This window comes from Stegostoma tigrinum, unplaced genomic scaffold (assembly GCF_030684315.1).
Source record: "Stegostoma tigrinum isolate sSteTig4 unplaced genomic scaffold, sSteTig4.hap1 scaffold_275, whole genome shotgun sequence".
Taxonomy (NCBI): domain Eukaryota; kingdom Metazoa; phylum Chordata; class Chondrichthyes; order Orectolobiformes; family Stegostomatidae; genus Stegostoma; species Stegostoma tigrinum.
In genome coordinates this window covers 87,414-112,660 of record NW_026728203.1, presented here as the reverse complement: position 1 = coordinate 112,660, position 25,247 = coordinate 87,414, and the positions used below count along the sequence as shown (strand labels likewise).

The 25,247-nt window shown below is 44.9% G+C and overlaps 1 protein-coding gene across 1 annotated transcript; it reads left to right on the top strand.

Annotated features, from left to right (window-relative positions):
• Window positions 1-20,892: 20,892 nt before the first annotated feature.
• LOC132208054 (ferritin, heavy subunit-like) lies at window positions 20,893-23,283 on the top strand. The gene is made up of 4 exons (XM_059643799.1): window positions 20,893-20,994; window positions 22,072-22,218; window positions 22,761-22,886; window positions 23,137-23,283. Exons 1-4 carry the CDS (start codon window positions 20,893-20,895, stop codon window positions 23,281-23,283), a joined length of 522 nt encoding a protein of 173 aa, XP_059499782.1.
• Window positions 23,284-25,247: the final 1,964 nt, after the last annotated feature.

Here is a 25,247-nt window from a genome sequence, read left to right as displayed (position 1 = left end):
GAGAATGACACCAGGAATGAGGGATTTTAGATACAAGGAAAGATGAAGGAAATTGGGATAAATCTCCTTGAAGCATAGTTGATTAAGAGGTGTCCCCGTTGAAGTGACAAAAATAATGAACATTCTGTCAGGGTAAAGGAGGATATCCTGTTTTCACCAGTTGATACGGCAGTGATGAGGGGTCACAATTTGTCAGTAAGGGAGCTCTGAGATGAGGACAAACCTCTCTATTCAGAAGGTTGTTAGGATTTGGAATCTGATGCCTGGGAGAGTGGCGGAGGTAGATCCCATAGGTGGCTTCAAAACAAGAGCTGGATATATACTTGGGAGTGACGAATATAGAGGGTATAGGGCTGGAGAGGGGGACGAGGGGGGTAGCTCTTTCGGAAGCCGATACGGACATGATGGGCTGAATGGCCTCTGTCGTTAAAAATCCTCTGAATGTCCACCCAGGAACTTTTGTAAATTTTGGGTTTGTATTCCTCTCAGTCTTAAATGTCCAACCCAGTCCTCTTACATCAGGATACCCTGATCCTGGACTCCCCCATCATTGGGAACATCCTTCCTGTCCTTGCCCCGTCTGATCCTGTCACAGTTTTCTATGACCCAGAGCCAATTTGCCACCTTTCTGTCTCATATCCCAGCACAACAGGCAGAGAAACTGACACCTCTTCTTCATTGACTTCCTCGTGCAGTTTGTCACAACCACCTTAATTTAGAAACAAAATGTTAAAGCTTTTTTCAATTGCCAGTCATCATCAGCTCTGCCCTTCTCTGTGTCAGTGCGGGATGGCCCCCAGGAGTATAAATACAGAGCTTGTCGGGGAGCAACTCAGTTCTGGGGTGGTCTTGGTTTTAATGAACAAGGCTAGTGATGATGGCCTCCCAAGCGTGTCAGAACTACCACAAGGACTGTGAGGATGCTGTTAACAAGCAGATCAACCTGGAGCTTTATTCCTCCTATGTTTACCTCTCCATGGTGAGACTTGTGATCTTGAATGGTCTATTTCAGTGTTAGGGCTGTGATATGATTGTACTGAGCCTTTAAGTGGCTTCTTGCTCAATGATTTAGTACTACCATATATCTTGTCTGTTGTCCTTCCTGGAATGAATCCTGTGAGTGCTCTTAATGCTAATTCTGTAGCAATTTTAAGCTTGTCTTGTGTTGGAGCTGGCTCTTGTCTAGGAGTCCCCAGTATGTTGTAATTCTGGGCAGAGCACATTTTTGGTGCTGAGGGATGGCCTGGTTCTGCTTCTTAATTCAACTCCTCCTTCCATGTTGATATCAATGGCCCATTTATATTTGAAATCATTTACATCCTTGTGGAAGCTTGCATCAGTCCAAATCTAACTTTTTATATCTTGTCCTTTTAATGAAGCCTTTTTTTTAATAAACATCCTAACTGTGATTAACTACTGGAAATAAAAGACTGAAATGAGCTGCTGGAAAAGCTTAGTGGGTCTGGTAGGATCTGTGGTGAGAAATCAGTTCCTGTTTTTGGTCCGGTGACCTTTCCTTCATGGTTTTTAGTTGCTACTTATGAGGAGCAGACTTTTTCCACTCCCAATATGGATTATCTGGAACAAAAATCAGTCACTGTCTCTTGTGCAGATGAGGTGTTAGGACAGTGGGGCTAAATCAGATGAGTGATGTTGGTAATGTGAGGAGCTCAGATTTCAGCTTCTCTTGGTCAACATGCACATGTCCCTTCGTTCTGTTGGACAATGCCCTGATTGGCTTCCAGCACTGGGTAATAGTGTTTCTGACCTGCAGTGCAGGGATGTCTAATGCCTGTTGCCAGCTGTGACCGTCACCGTGCACTGTCTCACCAAGTCACCTACCAGGGGTTGTAGCGGGTGCTACTTAATCTTTATTTCTAGATGTTTGAACAAATGTCTGTCTAGTTTAGTTTATGGATGACCATAAATGTAAATACCTGTCTTCTTACTGTCCATCTAACTTCCATTTCGTGAGCAAAACCAAGCTGAATTGAGTGAAATTTACTTCCCATTTTGTCTGTTTGCAGTTCTCTCTCTTTGACCGGGATGATGTTGCCCTCCATCACTTTGCTGAGTTCTTCAAGGAGCAGTCCCATGAGGAGCGGGAACACGCTGAGAAACTGATGGCATTCCAGAATAAACGTGGAGGCTGAGTCCTCCTGCAGGACATCAAGGTTGGATTCTGAGAATGTCTGTCTGTTTGCAGCTTTTTGAGCAGCTACAATCGAATGGTATCTCCATCTATTTAGCTTCAGGATTGATCAAATACTATGTCAAGGGCAAGTTGTTCCCCGAAACAGGATTTGTTTAGGGAAAAGGGAAATACTTTGCATTTGTGACTCAATAGCAGAAGGCAATTCAGATGATCCAGGCTACTGGATGGTGAGCACATGTCCCTGTATGTGACTCTATATGGACAAGGTGAGGTAACAAAAGGTAAGGCTGAGAACTTGCAGCTACAAAAAGCAGCAGCATCCAACCTCACTACATCTAGAAGAGGTTTGTAATGCCTTGGGACCATTCTGGTCACTACATCAAACAGTAAAGCAAGGGATTACTTCCATTGCGACTGATTCTAGATACGACTTCTTTCAGAATTCACAGTAACAGTGAGATATGTTAACATTTCTTTATTCTCAGGCCAGCATAAAATCTAGAGGGTTTTTGTATCCAAGTAAAATTTTTTGTCTGAATGTAACCCCTGGAAATGATGAGGGATAACTAACTGATCAGATGTAGACTAATGATAGAACTGCCTGCTGAGCTGTGCTTTCTGTTCCTGCTTCCCTCCCTTCAGAAGCCAGAGCAGGATGAGTGCGGCAATGGTCTGGAGGTGATGCAGAGAGCTCTGCAGATGGAGAAGGATGTGAACCAGAGTCTGCTGGATCTGCACAAACTTGCCTCTGACCACATAGACCCTCATGTGAGGTTTTATCCCTTTCCTGGTAGAAAGTGATCTGTTTGTGTACTTCCAGGGTGGGGAATCCAATTATTTTTCTACCTGCCTCCTGCAGGATGTTTAAACAAAACCTTGTGAAGGCATCACTTGCATGCCCCTCCCCCATAGGGAGGTGATGGTCACTTCTGTCATGGGAGGTCACTGACATTTTTTGATCCTTGTTGGATTAATTTTGTCTTCCAGCTGTGATTTCATGGAGAGGCACTACTTGGATAAGTAAGTGAAGATGATCAAGAAGCTGGGAGATCACACCACCAACCTGAAGAGACTGGGAGCCCCTGACAATGGCTTGGGAGACTACATGTTTGACAGGCTGCCACTCCATTGAATGGGGTCAATATCTATATCTGTTGTACATGGTGACCTCATTCTACTAAATGACTAGTTGTTCTCTGAGCAAATTAAAAGAGTGTTCACCATGGAACTGAGTACAGTGTGTAATTTTCATAGCTTCTGGTTCTTGGAGGTTTTTTGTGTTTTAACATCTGGTAATCAAATCCATTTTCTGTTCTTTCTTGCAACCTTTGATTCAATGCCTGCCCCAGTAATTTGCTCGGTGTTTGCTTCTGCTGAGCGTCTGTCTGTAGGGATTGAGTGGGCAATCTTGTCCTTGGAAATGCCACAACTGGCAAATATCTGCATTGCAGACAATGCCAGAACAAAATCTGTCCTCAGCTTTCCCAGGACAATTTTTCAGGACCAGCTTCGGCTCAAAACCATGACTGAAATCTGTCCTGTGCCTAAACATTAGGCATTGCCAAGGCCCGTCCATTCATTCAATCTTCAGCATTTTTGGAAAAACCAAGCTGACACTGGAAACCTGGAACAAAAGCTGCTGGGAAATCTCAGGTTTGGTAGTGAGAAGTGTTGAACAGAACCGGGACATGAGACACGTGTTTATCTCTTGACTGATTTTGTTGCCAGGCCATGAGGTGTTTTCCACCTACTTGTTCTCTTGCTTAAATCCTACTGACTTTAATAGGTCACAAAATTCCTCATTACAAGAATATAAAGTTGACCAATCGTGCAAGGTACACCTGCTTTTCTGCAATTGCTTACCATTTACATGTTTCCCGCGCTAGAGAATTGTTTCTCTAGTATGTCCTTTCCATTCAGTAGAATGAAAGCTCTGCTTTCTCCCTGACAATGCTAATGACTATGGCCTCTATTAGGCAATGAAGCAGTGCCCACCTTCTAAAGCATCTGCTGTAACTCCTGTCCTTGCTCTGCAATGCAAAGGTGACAAATGCTGAGGACACCTGATGACAATAAAGCTAAAAACAAAATACCACTTGCAGAAGTCAGTAGTTCCAATTTCCTTTACATTTAATTGTGAAGAAAATCAGCTTTCTGATGTAATCTGGCCTCCATGTGGCTCCACACACGCTGCATTGGGTCTAGCTCATTGCTGTCAATCACAATCAGTCACTGGTTTCTAATGGGTGACCACTGACAATTCCTTGACAGGATAAGGATGTCACTGACCAGGCAGCATTTATCCTCTGTCTGAACTGCCCATGGGACAATTAGTCAACCACAGTGCTTTAGGCTTGGTGTCATATACTGGCCAGACCAGGTAAGGATGGCAGTTTGGCAGTTCCCTTCCCTAAATGACTTCAGTGAAAAGGATATTTTATTCAGACTAGGAATTGCATGCTCATTTTTAGGTTCATAATGCCCAAAGAGAGTTTTTCAGACAGAATCAGGACAATGGGCCTCAGTCCCACACTCCAGAAGCTTAACAGTTGCCAGCTCAGAGCAGCCACGAGATTCACTCCTTCCACCACTGACACACAGGGACTGCAATGTGTACTATCACCAAATGTTGTAGAAATCCACCAAAGCTCCTTAGACAACACACGTGCTGTTAGATATTTATTGTGTAAGGCTTGACTTTGACAATCACTTTCTAATTTCAACACTAAAAATATGTGAATAACACATTTTGTTTGAGAAACATAGAAAGACAAAACAGGCTCAATGTTACAAATCTGATGTGAGTACAGGAGCAGAGAGACTTTGGGTTTCAAGTATGTGATTATCTGAAAGTGACCAGCCAAGATGATGCTGTTATTGAGAAGGCTGTGGTGAACCAAGCATGTGGATGAGGGAAGGGCAGTTGACGTGGTGTAATTGGACTTCAGTAAAGCCATTGATAAGGTTTCACATGGTAGGCTATTGGAGAAAATACAGAGGCAGAGAATTGAGGGAGATTTAGCAGTTTGGATTAGAAACTGGCTTTCTGTAAGAAGGCAACGAGTGGTGGTTGATGGAAAATATCCAGCCTGGAGTCAGGTCACTCGTAGTGTGCCTCAAGGATCTAATTTAGGACCACTGCTGTTTGTCATTTTTATAAATGTCTTGGACGCAGGCATAGGTGGATGGGTTAGTAAGTTTGCAGATGACACTAAAGTCGGTGGAGTGGTGGACGGTGTGGAAGAATGTTGCACGTTGCAGGGAGACTTGGATAAACTGCAGAATTGGGCTGAAAGGTGGCAAATGGAGTTCAATGCAGATAAATGTGAGTTGATTCAATTTTGGGGGAATAACAGGAAGGCAGAATACTAGGTCAATGGAAAGATTCTTGGCAGTGCGGATGTGCAGATGGATCTTGGTGTCCATGTACATAGATCCTTGAAAGTTGTCACCCAGATTGATAATGCTGATAAGAAGGCTTACCGTGTGTTAGGTTTTATTGGTAGAGGGATTGAGTTCCGGAGCCGTGATGTCATGCTGCAACTGTACAAAACGCTAGTGCGGCCTCATTTGGAATATTGCGTGCAGTTCTGGTCACCCCATTACAGGAAGGATGTGGAAGCATTGGGAAAGGTGCAGAGGAGATTTACCAGGATGTTGCCTGGTCTGGAGCGCAGGCCCTATGAAGAAACGCTGAGGGACTTGGATCTGTTCTCATTGGAGAGAAGTAGGCTAAGAGGGGATTTAATAGAGACATACAAGATGATCAGAGGATTAGATAGGGTGGACAGTGAGAGTCTTTTTCCGAGGATGATGACTTCAACTTGTACAAGGGGGCATAGCTACAAATTGCGGGGTGATACATTTAAGACATTTGTCAGAGGCAGGTTCTTTGCTCAGAGAGTGGTAAGGGCGTGGAAAGCCCTGCCTGCAAATGTAGTTAACTCAGCCACATTAGGGGCATTTAAACATTTCTTGGATAAGCATATGGATGGTGACGGGATTGTGTAGGAGGTGGGGCTTGGATTAGCTCACAGGTCGGCGCAACATCGAGGGCCGAAGGGCCCGTTCTGCGCTGTATTGTTCTATGAACCTTGTGTTTTCAAATTGAGGCATCGAGTATAAAAGCAAGGAATTGATGATACCCCTCTACAACTCATTGGTTAGACCACATTTGCAGTGATGTGCTCAGTTCTGGGCGTGGCTTTTAAGGAAGGGCATGCAAGCCCTGGACAGAGTTCAAAGGTGATTTATAATAATGACACCTGGAATGGGGAATTTCAGACACACGGAAAGATTAAAGAAATAGCGCTTATTCTCCTTGGAGCAAGGAGCACTTGTTGAAGTGATCAAAATTATCACCAATTCTGTCAGGGTAAAGGGGGATATTCTGTTTTCACCAGTGGATACGTTAGTGACGAGGGGTCACAATTTGTCAGTGAGGGAGCTCACAGTGAGAGGAGGAGAAACCTCTTCACTCAGAAAGTTGGTAGGGTTTGGTATGCGTAGCTGACAGGAGTGATGGACGCAGATTCCGTAGGTGGCTTTAGAAAAGCAGCTGTATACATATATGGAAGTGGCAAATTTAGAGGGATACAGACATAGGGCTGGAGAGTGGGGCTGCGTGTGGAATGCTTTCAGAAACTGAATCAGGCACGATGGGCCAAATGGCCTCCTATCATTAAAAATCCTCTGCATGTTCCCCCAGGAAATTCTCAGAGTTTGGAGAGGGGCTTTGTACTCCTCTCAGTGGGCACCTGTACAAGGCACCTTTAATGTGGGAAAGCTGTTACACATCAGCAGAGACATGGTCCTTTACACAAGGTAGACCCAGTTCCACTGGCAAAGAAATGTTGACTGGGGATCCCCCCACTGCTGACCTTCACCCACCGTCACAGCCAACGATAGCACACGCCTATCTTCCACCTGGATGGCCGTTGGGAACTTGTTTTGCATTGCACTTTACCAGGACCCTCCCCTCGATCGTACCGTCCTGGGTGGCCCTGCCAGGAGGTGAAATCCTCTTCAGGTATCACTCTCAGAACCAACAGAACACTCGAGGCTCTCCATCACTGCGAGGTGACAATCCACAGGCAGGAGCTGGAGGCAGGGAGATGCTGCTCAGGTACAGACCCATCACAGAATCGGAGAATTGTTGTGGCACAGCAGGCGGCCATTCGGTCCTTTGTGCCTGCACCTGTTCTGGTTGTTTTCTAATTCTGCCTGTAAAGATGTTACAAAATCTCTGGATCTGGTATGGACTTGGACCAAGGCTTCCTGGTCCACAGCTAGGGACATTACCCCTGCATCACAATACCCTGGCTGCACTGGTTGTACAAACTTAGAATCATCGAAAAAAAATTGTTGGATTCGGCCATTCAGCCCCCTCCAGACTGCTCTGCCATTCCATGTGATTGTGGCTGATTCCATAACTCAGTCCCATCTTCCCACTCTCTCTCCAGACTCTTTGATCCCTGCAGCCCTCAAAGCTACACCCAACTGCTCCTGGAAAACATTCAAAGTTTTGGCCTCAAATGTTTTCTGTGGCACAGAATTCCACAGGACCCCCCACTCTCTCGGTGAAGAGATTTCTCCTCATCTCAGGCCTAAATGTGTACTTAGGCTGTGACCCCTGATCCTGAACTTTTCCATCATCAGGAACATCCTTCCTGTCTTTTCCACAGCTGACACTATGACAATTTTCGATGACCCCGAGCCAATTTCCCACCTTTCTTTCCCAAATCCCAGCACAACAGGCTGAGAAACTGACACTCCCCTTCCTCAATGAGTCCCTTGTGCAGTTGATCACAACCACCATAATTTAAAAACAAAACGAGCAATCTTTTCTCAAACCATATTTACTTCTTTTAAAAAAGAACCAAATGATCTATGACCTGATTGAGTGGTGCAGAAGGTTTGAGATGCCGAATGGCCTCCTGCTGTTCCAATCACAGAATAACCATCCAGACCTGGCTCTCATCTCCACCTCTGATCAGCTCTGCTTAACACACCCTCCCCCTCTCTCTCATTGGTGCCTGTATGCAGGGGTGGTTCCTGATTGGCCAGCAGCAACTGTCAGTCATCATCAGTTCTGCCTCTCTCTGTGTGACTGCAGGATGGTCCCAGGACTATAAATACAAGAGCCTGTGGGAGAGAGAGACTTAGTTCTAGAGTTTTCTTGGTGCTTGTGAGCAGGAATAGTGAAGATGGTTTCCCAAGTGTGTCAGAACTACCACAAGGACTGTGAGGATGCTGTTAACAAGCAGATCAACCTGGAGCTCTATTCCTCCTATGTTTACCTCTCCATGGTGAGCTTTGTGGAATTGAAGCCTGTGCTATGATAGTGTTGACCTGTTTGGTTTTTATGCTGGGTTAATGAATTAGCTGTAACATGTATTATTTTCTGTGGCCCTTCCCCTGTTGCAATCTAGTGCAGGCCTTAACACTGACTCTCTGTTCAAAACCTGACCATTGTCTTCATGTCCAACTGGCTCCTGGATGTGGATGCCCAGCTTGCTGTCTCTGGACAATGTAACCCTTGGTGATTTTTCATCTAACTCTGGAGGGATGATTTGGTCTTGGTCAATAATTAATTTTTTTAAAACTTGGTTGCATTCATTTTCTCAACAAAAGCCTTCCCTGGTGGAAACTTTTCCTGACACAAATATACTCCTTTTTGTTTAAAACCTTGCCCCATTCACCAGACTGTCCTGTGCTCAAGATGTAAAGTTCCCTGAACAAAAAGAACAGCAGCTGCTGGACACTAAACACCAACAGAAAAGCTAGAAAAGCTCTACACACCTGGAAGAAATCCAAGCTCTGGGTCCACTGACCCTTTCTCAAGTGGCCTTGAGCTATGCAATGTGAGGAAAGAGGCACACTTTCACACTATGTATGTGATCTTTTTTCTCTCTCTAACAAAGCAGTTAGAATTCTGTGGAGTGGATGGTAGGACACTGGGGTTATTCAGGTGGGTGATGGTGATAATGAGGCTGCTGACTGAGCTTTCTGGCTGTGTTCACGAACACACGTCCCTTCATTCAGTTGGACAGGGGCCTAACTGGTCTCCACCTCCTGAACAATAGTGCTTCTAACCTGCAGAGCAGGGATGTCTGATGGCAATAGCCAGCTGTCCCCTTCATCAGGCACTATGCCTCTCTCTCTCTCTCTCTCTCTTTCTCTCTCTCTTTCTCTCTCTCTTTCTCTCTCTCTTTCTCTCTCTCTTTCTCTCTCTCTCTCTCTTTCTCTCTCTCTCTCTCTTTCTTTCTCTCTCTCTCTTTCTTTCTCTCTCTCTCTTTCTTTCTCTCTCTCTCTTTCTTTCTCTCTCTCTCTTTCTTTCTCTCTCTCTCTTTCTTTCTCTCTCTTTCTTTCTCTCTCTCTCTTTCTTTCTCTCTCTCTCTTTCTTTCTCTCTCTCTTTCTCTCTCTCTCTCTCTCTTTCTCTCTCTCTCTCTCTCTCTCTCTCTCTTTCACCAGGGATTGCGTTTGGTTTTTGTCCTTGATTTCCAGAATGCTGGTGAAATATCTGCACAAAGGCTGCTTAAGTATCTGTTGTTTGGGTTATAATCCATGGAAGGTGACTTCCTGCTTTGTCTGTTTTTTTAACCACTTAAATGTGGAATCAAGATGGTGCCCAGGTTAGTTCCTGAGTGAGGAGTGTCATTCACGAATTTCAGACAGTTTCCTTTAAACCTCTCTCTTCCCACAGTTCTCTTACTTTGACCGGGATGATGTTGCCCTGCATCACTTTGCTGAGTTCTTCAAGGAGCAGTCCCATGAGGAACGGGAACACGCTGAGAAACTGATGGCATTCCAGAATAAACGTGGAGGTCGAGTCCTCCTGCAGGACATTAAGGTTAGATTCTGAAGCCTTCTGTTTTGTGGCTTTTTGAGCAGCTACAATCGACTGGTATCTCCAGCTAATTCAATTTAGCATTGAACAAATACTGTATGAAGGGGAGGTTGTTCTGCAAAATAGGCTTCCTTTAGGTGAAAGGAAATACTCTGCACTTGAGGGCAATTGAGACTCACCAGCATAGTGAGTAGATATCAATGTGAATGACTCTCCTTCAGACAGAATGAGGGAGCAAAAGCTAAGACAGGAAATTGTTGCAGTGTGGAAAGTAGCAGTGTCCAGCCTTTCTGAATCTGGAAGATTCAAGCCAGGAATTACTTCCATTGGCACCTATTCTCTGCATGTGAATTCTGAGAATCGACATGAACAGTAGAATGTGTTCAGAAAATTTCTTAGTCCCTCAGTACAAAATCTAGTTGTCTTGATCAAATTCAAGTTTGTTTGTAGTACCTCCTACAATGATGAGGGATACTAACCGATGTAGACTAATGATACAACTGCCTGCTGAACTCTGCTTTCTGTTCCCGCTTCCCTCCCTCCAGAAGCCAGAGCAGGATGAGTGGGGCAGTGGTCTGGAGGCAATGCAGAGAGCTCTGCAGATGGAGAAGGATGTGAATCAGAGTCTGCTGGATCTGCACAAACTCTCCTCTGGCCACACTGACCCTCATGTGAGTTTGTAAACTGTATTCTCTCTCTTCCTTGGAAGAAAGTGATGTGTTTGTGCACTCTCTCTTGGTTTAAAAATCGAATTACCTTCTCCAAGCCTCCTACCGGCTGGTAAAACCTTGCAAAGGCTTCACCTCAGTGGACCTCCACATGGTGGTGATGGTCACGTCTGTCATGGGGGTCACTTTCAGACACCTTTTTGATCCTCTGGATTAATTTTGTCTTCTAGCTGTGTGACTTCCTGGAGAGGCACTACTTGGATGAGCAAGTGAAGATGATCAAGAAGCTGGGAGATCACATCACCAACGTGAAGAGACTGGGAGCCCCTGACAATGGCACGGGAGAGTACCTGTTTGACAGGCTCACGCTCAGTTGAATGGGGTCAATAATGTGTATGGTGACATAATGCTAGTAACTTGGTTGTGCTCTGACCAAATTAAAATAGTGTTCACATGGAACTGAGTACTTTGCATAATTTCAGAGCTGCTTCTGGCTCTTGGTATTGCTGTTTGACACCTGATCATTAATTCCTTTTCTGTTCTGATTAACCTTTGATTCAATGTCTGCCCCTTTTCTCTTGTTTGTAGGAATTAGGTGGGCAATCCTCGCAGATGAAATTGCACAAGTGTTCAATTTGGGTTTTTGGCTACTAAGCAGTGTTGTATTGACTTTTTTATTCCAAACCAGCTTCTAGTCAATATCTTCAGTGAAACCAGCCCCCTGTTTCAATGTTAGACACTGCCCTTGGCAATGTTCAAGTCTCTTTTGTAAATAAGCAGGGGCAGGAAATAGCAGGTTTGGAGAGCATCTGTGGAGAGAACTGTTCTCAGTCCCAGAACCCAAGATACAATCACATCTTCTGACAGATGTTGCCAGACCTGTGAGGCTTTCCAACAATTATTTTTGTCGCACTTCAAATCTAGCAATTTGAGCATACTTTCACTCTTTTGAACAGGAATATATAGTGGAACATCCAGCATCTAAGATGCACTTATCTTTAGCATTTTAGATAAGCAATTGTTTCCAGAGCTGGGAAATAGTTTACTCTCTTTTGCTGCAGTGGGGGAAGGAGTAAGGGCACTGCCTGATTGTAGGAGAATGGCAAAATTTGTTTTCTCATGTATCAGTCTTTTTGCTTCTAGACAATGATCCTCATTACGTAATGCAGCAGTGCCCACCTTGGAGCCCCTGTGGTAGAACTTCTATCATTGCTCTGCAATGTAGAGATGCCAAAGGCTCAGTAAAAATAAAGCTAGAATGCAAATGCCACTAGCAGAAAGCAGCAGTTTCTGTGGTTAGCAAGGAAATAAGCTCTCCTGATGTACACTGACCGGCATGTACCTCCACCTGCAATGCACTATGGCTGCCTAATTACTGATGCTCAGGGGTGACAGTTTCCTTTATTTAAAGGATGAGGATGTCTCTGAGCTGACACCATTTATTTATCCATTGCTCATTGTCCCCAAGGCCAGGTCAGAGTCTCACACATGGCTGTGGTTGCAGCATCATACGCAGGCCAGGTAAGGATGTGTTTTTGACACTGAATATAATTCTCCTCATCAGCTTCTTAATTCTAGAACTCCAGAGAGTTGTCGCACAGAATTAGATGAGTCCACCACTCCAGAAACTTGATGGCCTCCAGCACCACTAGATGCATTCTTTGCACCACTGACACACACGGAGTACACTGTGTACCGCCTCCCAAAAGCTGTAGAAATCCACCAAAGCTCCTGAGACAATACTTTCCAAAGCCCTAATTACTGGCCATGGGAGAAAGGCATCTGATACAGGGGAAAACCACCCCCTCTAAGTTCTCCATCAAGCTACCTGCCATCCTGAGTTGGAAACATAACACCCCATTCTCCAGTGTCGGTGGATCAGAATCCTGGAATTCCCTCACTAGGAACATTGTGGATCTGACTACAGCAAATAGGCTACAGCAATTAAAGACGGAAAGCCCCCCCACCCCAATGTTCTCGTGGTGGGCGTGATCTCAGAGCGGGTCAAATACCTCTGGCTGGGCCGCCTTTTGTGAAATTGTCAAGTTCTAGCTCAACTCCATCTCGAGTGCACGGTTCTAGTAGGTTCAATCCAAAGATGCTTATGCACAAAATTTCTGGAATGAACCTGGGCAGAAAGTTAATTGGCTCCGATGATAATCGTTTTCCCAAGTCCCTCGATGTAGAAGTGGACGGGATGTCTGTGCTTGAAATTTACAAGTGGATTCATGGATTTGATAGGGTAGATAGAGAGATCTTGCTTCTTTTCAATTCGCATCCAGGACTGAGAGGGGGGAATATGATTACATTCCTAGCAGTAGAAGTAAATCATCCACGATAAAGCAAAAAACAGCTGCTTTTTGGAAAGGATAATATGTGAATGAGCAGTTAGATATTTATTCGGTAAGATGTTGATGTTGCCAATCACTTTCCCATTGGAACATATAACGAAACAGGTAGATGAGAGTAAACCGGTTGATGTGGTGCATATGGATTTCAGCAAGGCGTTCGATTAGGCTCCCCACAGTTGGCTGTTGTACAAAATGCGGAGGAATGGGATTGTGGGAGATATAACAGTTTGGATCAGAAATTGGCTTGCTGAAAGAAGACAGCGTGGTGGTTGATTGGAAATGTTCATCCTGGAGACCGGTTACTCGCGGTGTACCGCAAGGGTCCGTGTTGGGTCCACTGCTGTTTGTCATTTTTATAAACGTAGAAGGATGGGTTAGTAAATTTGCAGACGACACTAAGGTCGGTGGAGATGTGGGTAGTGACGAAGAATGTTGTAGGTTACAGAGAGACGTAGATAAGTTGCAGAGCTGGGCTGAGAGGTGGCAAATGGAGGTTAATGCGGACAAGTGTGAGGTGATGCACTTTGGTAGGAGGAACCCGAAGGCAAAGTACTGTAAGATTCTTGGTAGTGTAGATGAGCAGCGAGATCTCGGTGACCATGTACACAGATCCTTGAAAGTTGCCACCCAGGTTGACAGGGTTGTTAAGAAGGCAGACAGTGTTTTAGCTTTTATGAATACAGGGATCGTGTTCCGGAACCAAGAGGTTATGCTGCAGCTGTACAAAACTCTTGTGCGGCCGCACTTGTAGCATTGCGTACAGTTCTGGTCACCGCATTATAAGAAGGATGTGGAAGTTTTGGAAAGGGTGCAGAGGAGGTTTACTGGGATGTTGCCTGGTATGGAGGGAAAGTCTTACGAGGAAAGGCTGAGGGACTTGAGGCTGTTTTCGTTAGAGAAAAGAAGGTTGAGAGGTGACTTAATTGAGGCATATAAGATAATCAAAGGGTTAGACAGGTTGGATAGGGAGAGCCTTTTTCCTAAGACGGAGACAGCGAGCACGAGGGGCATAGCTTTAAATTGAGGGGTGAAAGATATATGACAGATGTCAGAGGTAGTTTCTTTACTCAGAGAATAGCAAGGGTGTGGAACGTTTTGCCTGCAACGGTAGTAGATTCACCAACTTTAAGTACATTTAAGTTGTCATTGGACAAGCATATGGACGTACATGGAATAGTGTAGGTTAGATGAGCTTCAGATCGGTATGACAGGTCGGCACAACGTCAAGGGCCGAAGGGCCTGTACTGTGCTGTCATGTTCTCTGTTCTATAACATAAAAGATGAATGCATTTAAGATTATTTTCATTAGAAGGGTGATGGGGTCGGTGGGGAACCTGACTGAGGTCAACAAAATCATGAGAACTATAGACAAGGTGAATAGCAAGAAGCTTTTTCCCAGAGTCGGGGATTCAATGACTCGGAGTCATGAGTTCAAAATAAGAGCAAAGTTTCGAGGGGATTTGGTTAGATTGCCTACAATGTGGAAACAGGCCCTTTTAGCCAAAAATGTCCACACTGGCCCTTGAAGCATCCCACCAAAACCCCCCACACTTCTGAACCCTACGGGCAATTTATCATGTGGATGTGTGGCAAGCTCTTTCCGCAGAGGTTGAAGGGTGCCTGGCACACGTTGCATGTGGAGGTGGGAGACGAAGTCACGCAAGTGTCTTTTTAAGATGTATCTGGACAGGTACATGGATGGGCAGGGAGCAACGGGATACTGACCCTAGAAAAGAGATGACAGACGTCAACAGGATCTCGATCGGTGCAGGCTTGGAGGGCCAAAGGGCCTGCTCCTGTGCTGTGATTTTCTTTGTTCTTAAGTGTGCAATCAAGATGGTGACCAGGTTAGTTTCTGATTGAGGAGTGCCATTGATTAACATCAGATATGTTTCCCTTTCCTGCCTTTCTCTTCCCCCACAGTTCTCTTACTTTGACCGGGATGATGTTGCCCTGCGTCACTTTGCTGAGTTCTTCAAGGAGCAGTCCCATGAGGAGCAGGAACACGCTGAGAACCTGATGGCTTTCCAGAATAAACGTGGGGGCCGAATCCTCCTGCAGGACATCAAGGTTGGATTCCAAAGCCTTCTGTTTGCAGCTTTTCGTGAAATACCACTCAATTGTGGCTAGCTCAATCTGTTTACCTTCAGGACTGAACAAATGCTGTATGAATGGGAGGGTTGCTCACCACAATAGGATTCCCTTCACTAAAAGGAAACACTTTTGCACTTGTGATTGAACAACAGTTGGCAATTGTGATAATCCAGTATTCTGGATGGTGAGTAAATATCAGTGTCTAACGCTGCTTTGGACAAGATGAGGTGTCAAAAGGGAAAACAGAAATCTTTCAGGTGTGGAAAGCATCAGTATGAAGCCTTTATACATCTAAAGATGTTTCTGATGCCTTGAGATCACTCTGATCACAGCATAGCAGGATCTGTTTAGAAATGTCCCCTTCAAGAACAGTACCAAATACAGCAGGTGTTTTACCAAGGTCAAGTTGGCCTGTAGTACCTCCCCTACAATGATGAGGGATAACTAACTGATCAGATGTAGACTAATGATACAACTGCCTGCTGAGCTGTGCTTTCTGTTCCTGCTTCCCTCCCTCCAGAAGCCAGAGCAGGATGAGTGGGGCAATGGTCTGGAGGCAATGCAGAGAGCTCTGCAGATGGAGAAGGATGTGAACCAGAGTCTGCTGGATCTGCACAAACTCTCCTCTAGCCACACTGACCCTCATGTGAGTTTGTAAACTTTTCTCTCTCTTTCTTGGAAGAAAGTGGTGTGTTTGTGCACTCTCTGGGTTAAAAATCCAATTACCTTCTCCCAGCCTCCTGCCGGCTGTTAAAACCTTTCAAAGGCATCACCTACGTGGACCTCCACGTGGTGGTGATGGTCACATCTGTCATGGGAGGTCACTTTCAGACTGCTTTTTGATCCTCTGGACTAATTTTGTCTTCCAGCTGTGTGACTTCCTGGAGAGGCACTACTTGGATGAGCAAGTGAAGATGATCAAGAAACTGGGAGATCACATCACCAACCTGAAGAGACTGGGAGCCCCTGACAATGGCACGGGAGAGTACCTGTTTGATAGGCTCACACTCAGCTGAGTGGGGTCAATAATATCTGTTGTACATGGTGACCTCATTCTCGTGAATGGCTTTGGTTGTGCTCTGAGCAAATAAAAGTAGTGTTCACCATGGAACTGAGTACTGTGTCACTTCATAGCTGCTTCTGGTTGCTGTTTTAACAAGTGATCACAAAATGGATTTTGTTCTTTGACAACCTTTTGATTCACTGCCTGCCCCAGTTATTGGCTCGGTGTTTGCTTCTGCTGAGCGTCTGTCTGTAGGGATTGAGTGGGCAATCTTGACCTTGGAAATGCCACAACTGGCAAACATCTGCATTGCAGACAATGCCACAACAAAATCTGTCCTCCGCTTCCCCAGGACAATTTTTCAGGACCAGCTTCTGGTCAAAACCATGACTGAAATCTGTCCTGTGCCTAAACAATTGGCATTGCCAAGGCCTGTCCATTCACTCAATCTTCAGCATTTTTGGAAAAACCAAGCTGACACTGGAAACCAGGAACAAAAGCTGCTGGGAAATCTCAGGTTTGGTAGTGAGAAGTGTTGAACAGAACCGGGACATGAGACACGTGTTTATCTCTTGACTGATTTTGTTGCCAGGCCATGAGGTGTTTTCCACCTACTTGTTCTCTTGCTTAAATTCTACTGACTTTAATAGGTCACAAAATTCCTCATTAGAAGAATATAAAGTTGACCAATCATGCAAGGTACACCTGCTTTTTTGCAACTGTTTACCATTTACATGTTTCCTGAGCTAGAGAAGTGGTTTCTCTCGTATGTCCTTTCCATTCAGTAGAATGAAAGCTCTGCTTTCTCCCTGACAATGCTAATGACTATGGCCTCTATTAGGCAATGAAGCAGTGCCCACCTTCTAAAGCATCTGCTGTAACTCCTGTCCTTGCTCTGCAATGCAAAGGTGACAAATGCTGAGGACACCTGGTGAAAATCAAGCTAAAAACAAAATACCACTTGCAGAAGTCAGTAGTTACAATTTCCTTTACATTTAATTGTGAAGAAAATCAGCTTTCTGATGTAATCTGGCCTCCATGTGGCTCCACACACGCTGCATTGGGTCTAGCTCATTGCTGTCAATCACAATCAGTCACTGGTTTCTAATGGGTGACCACTGACAATTCCTTGACAGGATAAGGATGTCACTGACCAGGCAGCATTTATCCTCTCTCTGAACTGCCCATGGGACAATTAGTCACCCACAGTGCTTTAGGCTTGGTGTCATATACTGGCCAGACCAGGTAAGGATGGCAGTTTGGCAGTTCCCTTCCCTGAATGACTTCAGTGAAAAGGATATTTTATTCAGACTAGGAATTGCATGCTCATTTTTAGGTTCTTAATGCCCGAAGAGAGTTGTTCAGACAGAATCAGGACAATGGGCATCAGTCCAACACTCCAGAAGCTTAAGAGTTGCCAGCTCAGAGCAGCCACGAGATTCACTCCTTCCACCACTGACACACAGGGACTGCAATGTGTACTATCACCAAATGTTGTAGAAATCCACCAAAGCTCCTTAGACAACACCTTCCAAAGCCCCCATTACTTGCCATGGGACAAGGGCAGCAAATACATGGAACACAACCGCCTCTAAGTTCTACACCAAACCATTCACCATCCTGAGTTGGAAACATGGTCCCATTCCCCCAGGTTGCTGGATCAGAATCCTGGAATTCCCTCCCTAACAGCATTGGGGATCTGCCTACACCAAATGGGCAACAGCAATTCAAGAACGCAAGCCACCACATTCTCTCATCTAATGTTAGGCCTGATCTCCGAGGGTTTCAACTACCTCTGGCTGATGGTTCTTTTGTGAAATTGTCAAGTTCCAGCTCAACCACAGCTGGAGTGCTCAGTTCTAGCAGCTTCGACCCAAAGATGGTTATGCACAGAATTTCTGCAATGAACTTGGACAGAGAGCTGGTTCATTGATGATAACGGTTTGTCCCAGTCCCTCTGTGTAGAAGGTTAAGGGATGGCCGTGTTTGAAATTTCAAAGAGGATTAATGGATTTGACAGAGTGAACAGACAGAATCTATTTCTTGTCTATGGTCATTGAGGACTGTGTGCAAAATAGGATTATAGTTTTCACATTTCAACAAAATCATCCAGGATAATGTCAAAAACAGCTTCTTTGTGGAGAAGATAATATGTGCACGTGCTGTTAGATATTTATTGGGTAAGGCTTGACTTTGACAATCACTTTCTAATTTCAACACTAAAAATATGTGAATAACACATTTTGTTTGAGAAACATAGAAAGACAAAACAGGCTCAATGTTACAAATCTGATGTGAGTACAGGAGCAGAGAGACTTTGGGTTTCAAGTATGTGATTATCTGAAAGTGACCAGCCAAGATGAAGCTGTTATTGAGAAGGCTGAGGTGAACCAAGCATGTGGATGAGGGAAGGGCAGTTGACATGGTGTACATGGACTTCAGTAAAGCCTTTGATAAGGCTCCACATGGTAAGCTATTGGAGAAAATACAGAGGCACAGGATTGAGGGAGATTTAGCAGTTTGGATTAGAAACTGGCTTTCTGTGAGAAGGCAACGAGTGGTGGTTGATGGAAAATATCCAGCCTGGAGTCAGGTCACTCGTGGTGTGCCTCAAGGATCTGCTTTAGGACCACTGCTGTTTGTCATTTTTATAAATGACTTGGACGCAGGCATAGGTGGATGGGTTAGTAAGTTTGCAGATGACACTAAAGTCGGTGGAGTGGTGGACGGTGTGGAAGAATGTTGCACGTTGGAGGGAGACTTGGATAAACTGCAGAATTGGGCTGAAAGGTGGCAAATGGAGTTCAATGCAGATAAATGTGAGTTGATTCACTTTTGGGGGAATAGCAGGAAGGCAGAATACCGGGTCAATGGAAAGATTCTTGGCAGTGTGGATGTGCAGATGGATCTTGGTGTCCATGTACATAGATCCCTGAAAGTTGTCACCCAGGTTGATGCTGATAAGAAGGCTTACCGTGTGTTAGGTTTTATTGGTAGAGGGATTGAGTTCCGGAGCCGTGATGTCATGCTGCAACTGTACAAAACGCTAGTGCGGCCTCATTTGGAATATTGCGTGCAGTTCTGGTCACCCCATTACAGGAAGGATGTGGAAGCATTGGGAAAGGTGCAGAGGAGATTTACCAGGATGTTGCCTGGTCTGGAGCGCAGGCCCTATGAAGAAACGCTGAGGGACTTGGATCTGTTCTCATTGGAGAGAAGTAGGCTAAGAGGGGATTTAATAGAGACATACAAGATGATCAGAGGATTAGATAGGGTGGACAGTGAGAGTCTTTTTCCGAGGATGATGACTTCAACTTGTACAAGGGGGCATAGCTACAAATTGCGGGGTGATACATTTAAGACATTTGTCAGAGACAGGTTCTTTACTCAGAGAGTGGTAAGGGCGTGGAAAGCCCTGCCTGCCAATGTAGTTAACTCAGCCACGTTAGGGGCATTTAAACAGTCCTTGGATAAGCATATGGATGATGACGGGATGGTGTAGGAGGTGGGGCTTGGATTAGCTCACAGGTCGGCACAACATCGAGGGCCGAAGGGCCCGTTCTGCGCTGTATTGTTCTATGAACCTTGTGTTTTCAAATTGAGGCATCGAGTATAAAAGCAACGAATTGATGTTACACCTCTACAAATCATTGGTTAGACCACATTTCAATTATGTACTCAGTTCTGGGCGTGGCATTCAAGGAAGGACAAGAAGAACCTCCAAAAGAGTTCAAAGGAGATTTATCAGAATGACCCCAGGAATGAGGAATTTTAGATACACGGAAAGATTAAGGAAAATGGGGTGAATTTCCTTGCAGGTGACCTTATTGAGAGGTGACCCTGTTGACGTGATCAAAACTATGAACAATTTTGATAGAGTAAACAGGATATTCTGATTTCAGCAGTTGACTTGTCAGTGACGAGAGTTCACAGTTTGTCAATAGGGGAGATCAGAGTGAAATGGGAAGAAACCTCTTTGCTCAGAAAGTTGATCCCCTAACTCATTCCCATCTTCCCTCTCTCTCTCCATACTCTTTGATCCCAGCAGCCCTCAAAGCTACACCCAACTGCTCCTGGAAAACATTCAAAGTTTTGGCCTCAAATGTTTTCTGTGGCACAGAATTCCACAGGACCCCCACTCTCTCGGTGAAGAGATTTCTCCTCATCTCAGTCCTAAATGTGTCCTTAGGCTGTGACCCCTGATCCTAAACTTTTCCATCATCAGGAACATCCTTCCTGTCTTTTCCACAGCTGACACTATGACAATTTTCGATGACCCCGAGCCAATTTCCCACCTTTCTTTCCCAAATCCCAGCACAACAGGCTGAGAAACTGACACTCCCCTTCCTCAATGAGTCCCTTGTGCAGTTGATCACAACCACCATAATTTAAAAACAAAACGAGCAATCTTTTCTCAAACCATATTTACTTCTTTTAAAAAAGAACCAAATGACCCATGACCTGAGTGAGTGGTGCAGAAGGTTTGAGATGCCGAATGGCCTCCTGCTGTTCCAATCACAGAATAACCATCCAGACCTGGCTCTCATCTCCACCTCTGATCAGCTCTGCTTAACACACCCTCCCCCTCTCTCTCATTGGTGCCTCTATGCATGGGTGGTTCCTGATTGGCTAGCAGCAACTGTCAGTCATCATCAGTTCGGTCTCCCTCTGGGTGAGTGCCGGTTGTCTCAGGAGTAGAAACACAACAGCTTTGGGGATTGAGGCCTTTGTTCCAGAGTTGTCCTTGTGATTGTGAGCAGGAATAGTGAAGATGGCTTCCCGAGTGTGTCAGAACTACCACAAGGACTGTGAGGATGCTGTTAACAAGCAGATCAACCTGGAGCTCTATTCCTCCTATGTTTACCTCTCCATGGTGAGCTTTGTGGAATTGAAGCCTGTGTGATAAGTGTTGACCTGTTTGGGGTTTTTATGCTGGGTTAATGACTTAGCCGTAGCATGTATTGTTTTCTGTGGCCCTTCCCCTGATGCAATCTCGTGCAAGTCCTAACACTGACTCTCTGTTCAGGTTTTGAACACTGTCTTAATATACAACTGGCTCCTGGGTGTGGATCCCCAGTTGTCCATCTTGGGACAGTGTAGCCCTTGGTGATTGTTTTCATTGAACTCTGGAGGGTTGAGCTGGTTTTGCTGATAAATTTAACTTGGTTATATCCCTTTTTCTTCAGAAAACCTTCCCTGGTAGGACACAAATGTATCCTTTTGTTTGAACCTTGCCCCATTTGCCAGACTGGCTTATGTTCAAGATCTAAAGTTCCCTTAACTAAAGACAGCAACTGCTGGAAATCAAACAGCAACAAGAATAGCTAGAAAAGTTCTACAGATCTGCAAGGAATGGTGGAAGAAATCCGGTCAAATTTTGGGTCCACTGACCCTTGCTCAGTGTGTTTTGTGAGCTATGAAAAGTGGCACACACTTGAAATATTAACTCGTGTACAACAAAGCAGTTAGAATTCTGTGTGGAGTGGGTGGTAGGACACTAGGGTTATTCAGGTGGGTGATGGTGATAATGAGGCTGCTGACTGAGATTTCTGGCTGTGTTAATGACTGACTGCATTATTCATAGCATTTCATTCAGTTGGATAGGGGCCTAACTAGTCTCCACCTCGCGAACAATAGTGTTTTATCACCTGCAGAACAGGGATATCTAATAGCTATAGACAGCTGTCCCCTTCATTGTGCACCATGCCACACTCTATCGCACCATTTTAGCAAAACACAGGTGAGGGATTGCATTTGGTTTTTGTTCTCTATTTCCAGAAGTCTGGCTAAGTATCTGTTACATGGGTTATAATCCATGGAAGGTGACTTCCTGGCTCTCTCTAGTTTTGCCCACTTAAATGTGGAGTCAAGATGGTAACTGGGTTAGTATCTGAGAAGAGGCATTGATGTATTTCAGACATTTCCCTTTATTGCCTCTTTCCCCCGACAGGTCTCTTACTTTGACCGGGATGATGTTGCCCTGCGTCACTTTGCTGAGTTCTTCAAGGAGCAGTTCCATGAGGAGCGGGAACACGCTGAGAAACTGATGGCTTTCCAGAATAAACGTGGAGGCCGAATCCTCCTGCAGGACATCAAGGTTGGATTCCAAAGCTTTCTTTTGCAGCTTTTTGTGAAATACCACTCCATTGTGGCTAGCTCAATCTGTTTAGCTTCAGGACTGAGCAAATACTGTATGAATGGGGGGGTTGCTCACCACAATACGATTCCCTTCACTAAAAGGAAACACTTTTGCACGTGATTGAACAATAGTTGGCAATTGTGATAATCCAGTATTCTGGATGGTGAGCAAATATCGGTGTCTACCGCTGCTTTGGACAAGATGAGGTGTCAAAAGGGAAAACAGAAATCTTTCAGGTGTGGAAAGCATCAGTATGAAGCCTTAATACATCTAGCAGATGTTTCCGATGCCTTGTGATTACTCTGATCACAGCATAGCAGGATCTGTTTAGAAATGTCCCCTTCAAGAACAGTACCAAATACAGCAGGTGTTTCACCAAGGTCAAGTCGGCCTGTAGTACTTCCCCTACAATGATGAGGGATAATTAACTGATCAGATGTAGACTAATGATACAACTGCCTGCTGAGCTGTGCTTTCTGTTCCTGCTTCCCTCCCTCCAGAAGCCAGAGCAGGATGAGTGGGGCAATGGTCTGGAGGCAATGCAGAGAGCTCTGCAGATGGAGAAGGATGTGAACCAGAGTCTGCTGGATCTGCACAAACTAGCCTCTGGCCACATGGACCCTCATGTGAGTGTGGTGTATTAAATCAGGGATTTTGAATTAAAAACAGGGATCAGACACTTGGTCCTTTTCGTTAGCCACAAGATCTCCTTTGACATTGTGGAGGGTTTTCTTGGGTTATACCAAGATCATCCTGTTTCTAAAACTGAGCACTTTCTCGAGTGTATTTGGCAATCTCCATGACATCACTTCACTGTTTGGTCTCGCAAGCTGTATTTTGTTGGATTTAACCAGTTCCCCTCTTTGCTTTCTCCAGCTGTGTGACTTCCTGGAGAGGCACTACTTGGATGAGCAAGTGAAGATGATCAAGAAGCTGGGAGATCACATCACCAACCTGAAGAGACTGGGAGCCCCTGACAATGGCATGGGAGAGTACCTGTTTGACAGGCTCACACTCAGCTGAATGGGGTCAATATCTATATCTGTTGTACATGGTGACCTCATTCTACTAAATGACTAGTTGTGCTCTGAGCAAATTAAAATAGTATTCACCATGGAATTGAGTACAGTGTGTAATTTCCATAGCTTCTGGTTCTTGGAGCTTTTTGTGCTGTCATGTCTGATCATCAATCCTTTGTTCTTTGTGACATCCTTTGATTCAATGCCTGCCCCAGTAACTTGCTCAGTGTTTGATTCTGCTGTGTCTGGGGATTGAGTGGGCAATCCTTTTATTGGAAATTCCATAACTGGTAAGGTTGTTGACAGATAAGTCAGCATTACTGACATCTACTCGCAGGGACAAGTTTGCAGGACCAGCTTCCAATCAATGCACTGACTGAAATCAGTCCTTTGCCTAAAGGGTAGGCACTGATCTAATGCACTGCCCTTGGTCATGTGTTTGGGTCTCTTTTTAAATAAGCAGATTCTGGAAACCAGGATCAAAACCTGCTGGGAAATCTCAGGTTTGGCAGCATTGGGAGGGAGAAGGGTTGAACAGAACCTGGCCATGAGACACGTGATCATCTCTTGTTTGATTTTGTTCCCTGACAGTGAGGTGTTTTCCAGCAATTTGTTCTAATGCCTTGGTGTTACTCATTTTCGTAAATCGTAAAATTCCTCCTCCCAAAGAGTAAGATAGAATGCTTTTCCGCAGTTTTTTTCTTTGACATAAGCAATTGCTTATTGCACTCTTCCCTGAGCTAGGGAATTAGTTTCTTCAGTATCTCCTTCTTACATGTAAGAGAAAGGAAACATCTACCTTGTCTTACAATGCTAAAGATGATGAGGAACTGCGTTGGGAATGAAGCAGTGCCCCCCTTGTTGCCTGTGTGATAATTTCTATTATTACCCTGCAACGAAGAGGTGACAAATACTGAGGATGCTTGGTGCAAAAGCAAGCTAAAATGCAACGAGCATATGCAGAAATCAGCAGTTTCAATTTTCAAGCAGATCAGATCGCCTGCTGTCGACTGGCTGATCTGTGACTCCACACAGTGCACGCTGGGGGCCTAATCACTATCAATCAGCCCTGAATTACAATGTGACTGGTTTGTGTAAGTGCTTTAACAGGATCAGGCTATCACTGACGGGCAGCATTTATTATCCATCTCTGATTACCCACCCAGCCCATGAGTAATTCAAATTAAACCCCTTTGCTGTGGCCGTGGGGTTACACATAAGCCAGAGCAGGTAAGGATGGCAGTTTCTTACAAACAAGGACATTAGTGAACTAGAAGAGGCTTGTTTGCACCATCACTTCTGGAATGAGAATGATGTGCAGGAAATTCAGTGATGTCAGACAGAATCAGGAAAACAGGTAGCAGTCTAACACTACAGAATGTTGACAGCCTCCAGCAAACGAGCAGCCACTTTAGTCAATCCTTCCACCACTGACATACGCAGAGACTGCAATATATACCATCTACCAAATGCTGTAGGAATCCACCAAAGCTCCTCAGACAACTTCTTAAAACCATAACTACTTTCCATCGGACAAGGGCCGCAGAAATGTGGGAACACCATGCCTCTCCACGTTCTACACTAAGCCACTGCTCATCTGGCGTTGGAAACATAGCCCCACATTCCCTCCCTAACAGCAGTATGGCTTTGCCTACACCAAATGGGCAACAGTAACGCAAGAAGGAAAGTCACCACGTTCTCGAAACTAATGTTAGCCCTGATCTCTGAGGGGTTCAAATACCTCTGGATGGAGAGGTATTGGTGAAATTGTCAAGTTCCTGTTCAACCACAGCCGGAGTGCACAGTTCTGGCAGGTACGACCCCGACAATGGTCATGCACAGAATTTCTGGAAGTAACCTGGACAGAGAGATGGTTAATTCATCATAATGGCTTGTCCAGTCCCTCTGTGTAGAAGGTTAAGGGATGGCTGTAACTGATATTGTTCAGAGGACTAACGGATTTGACAG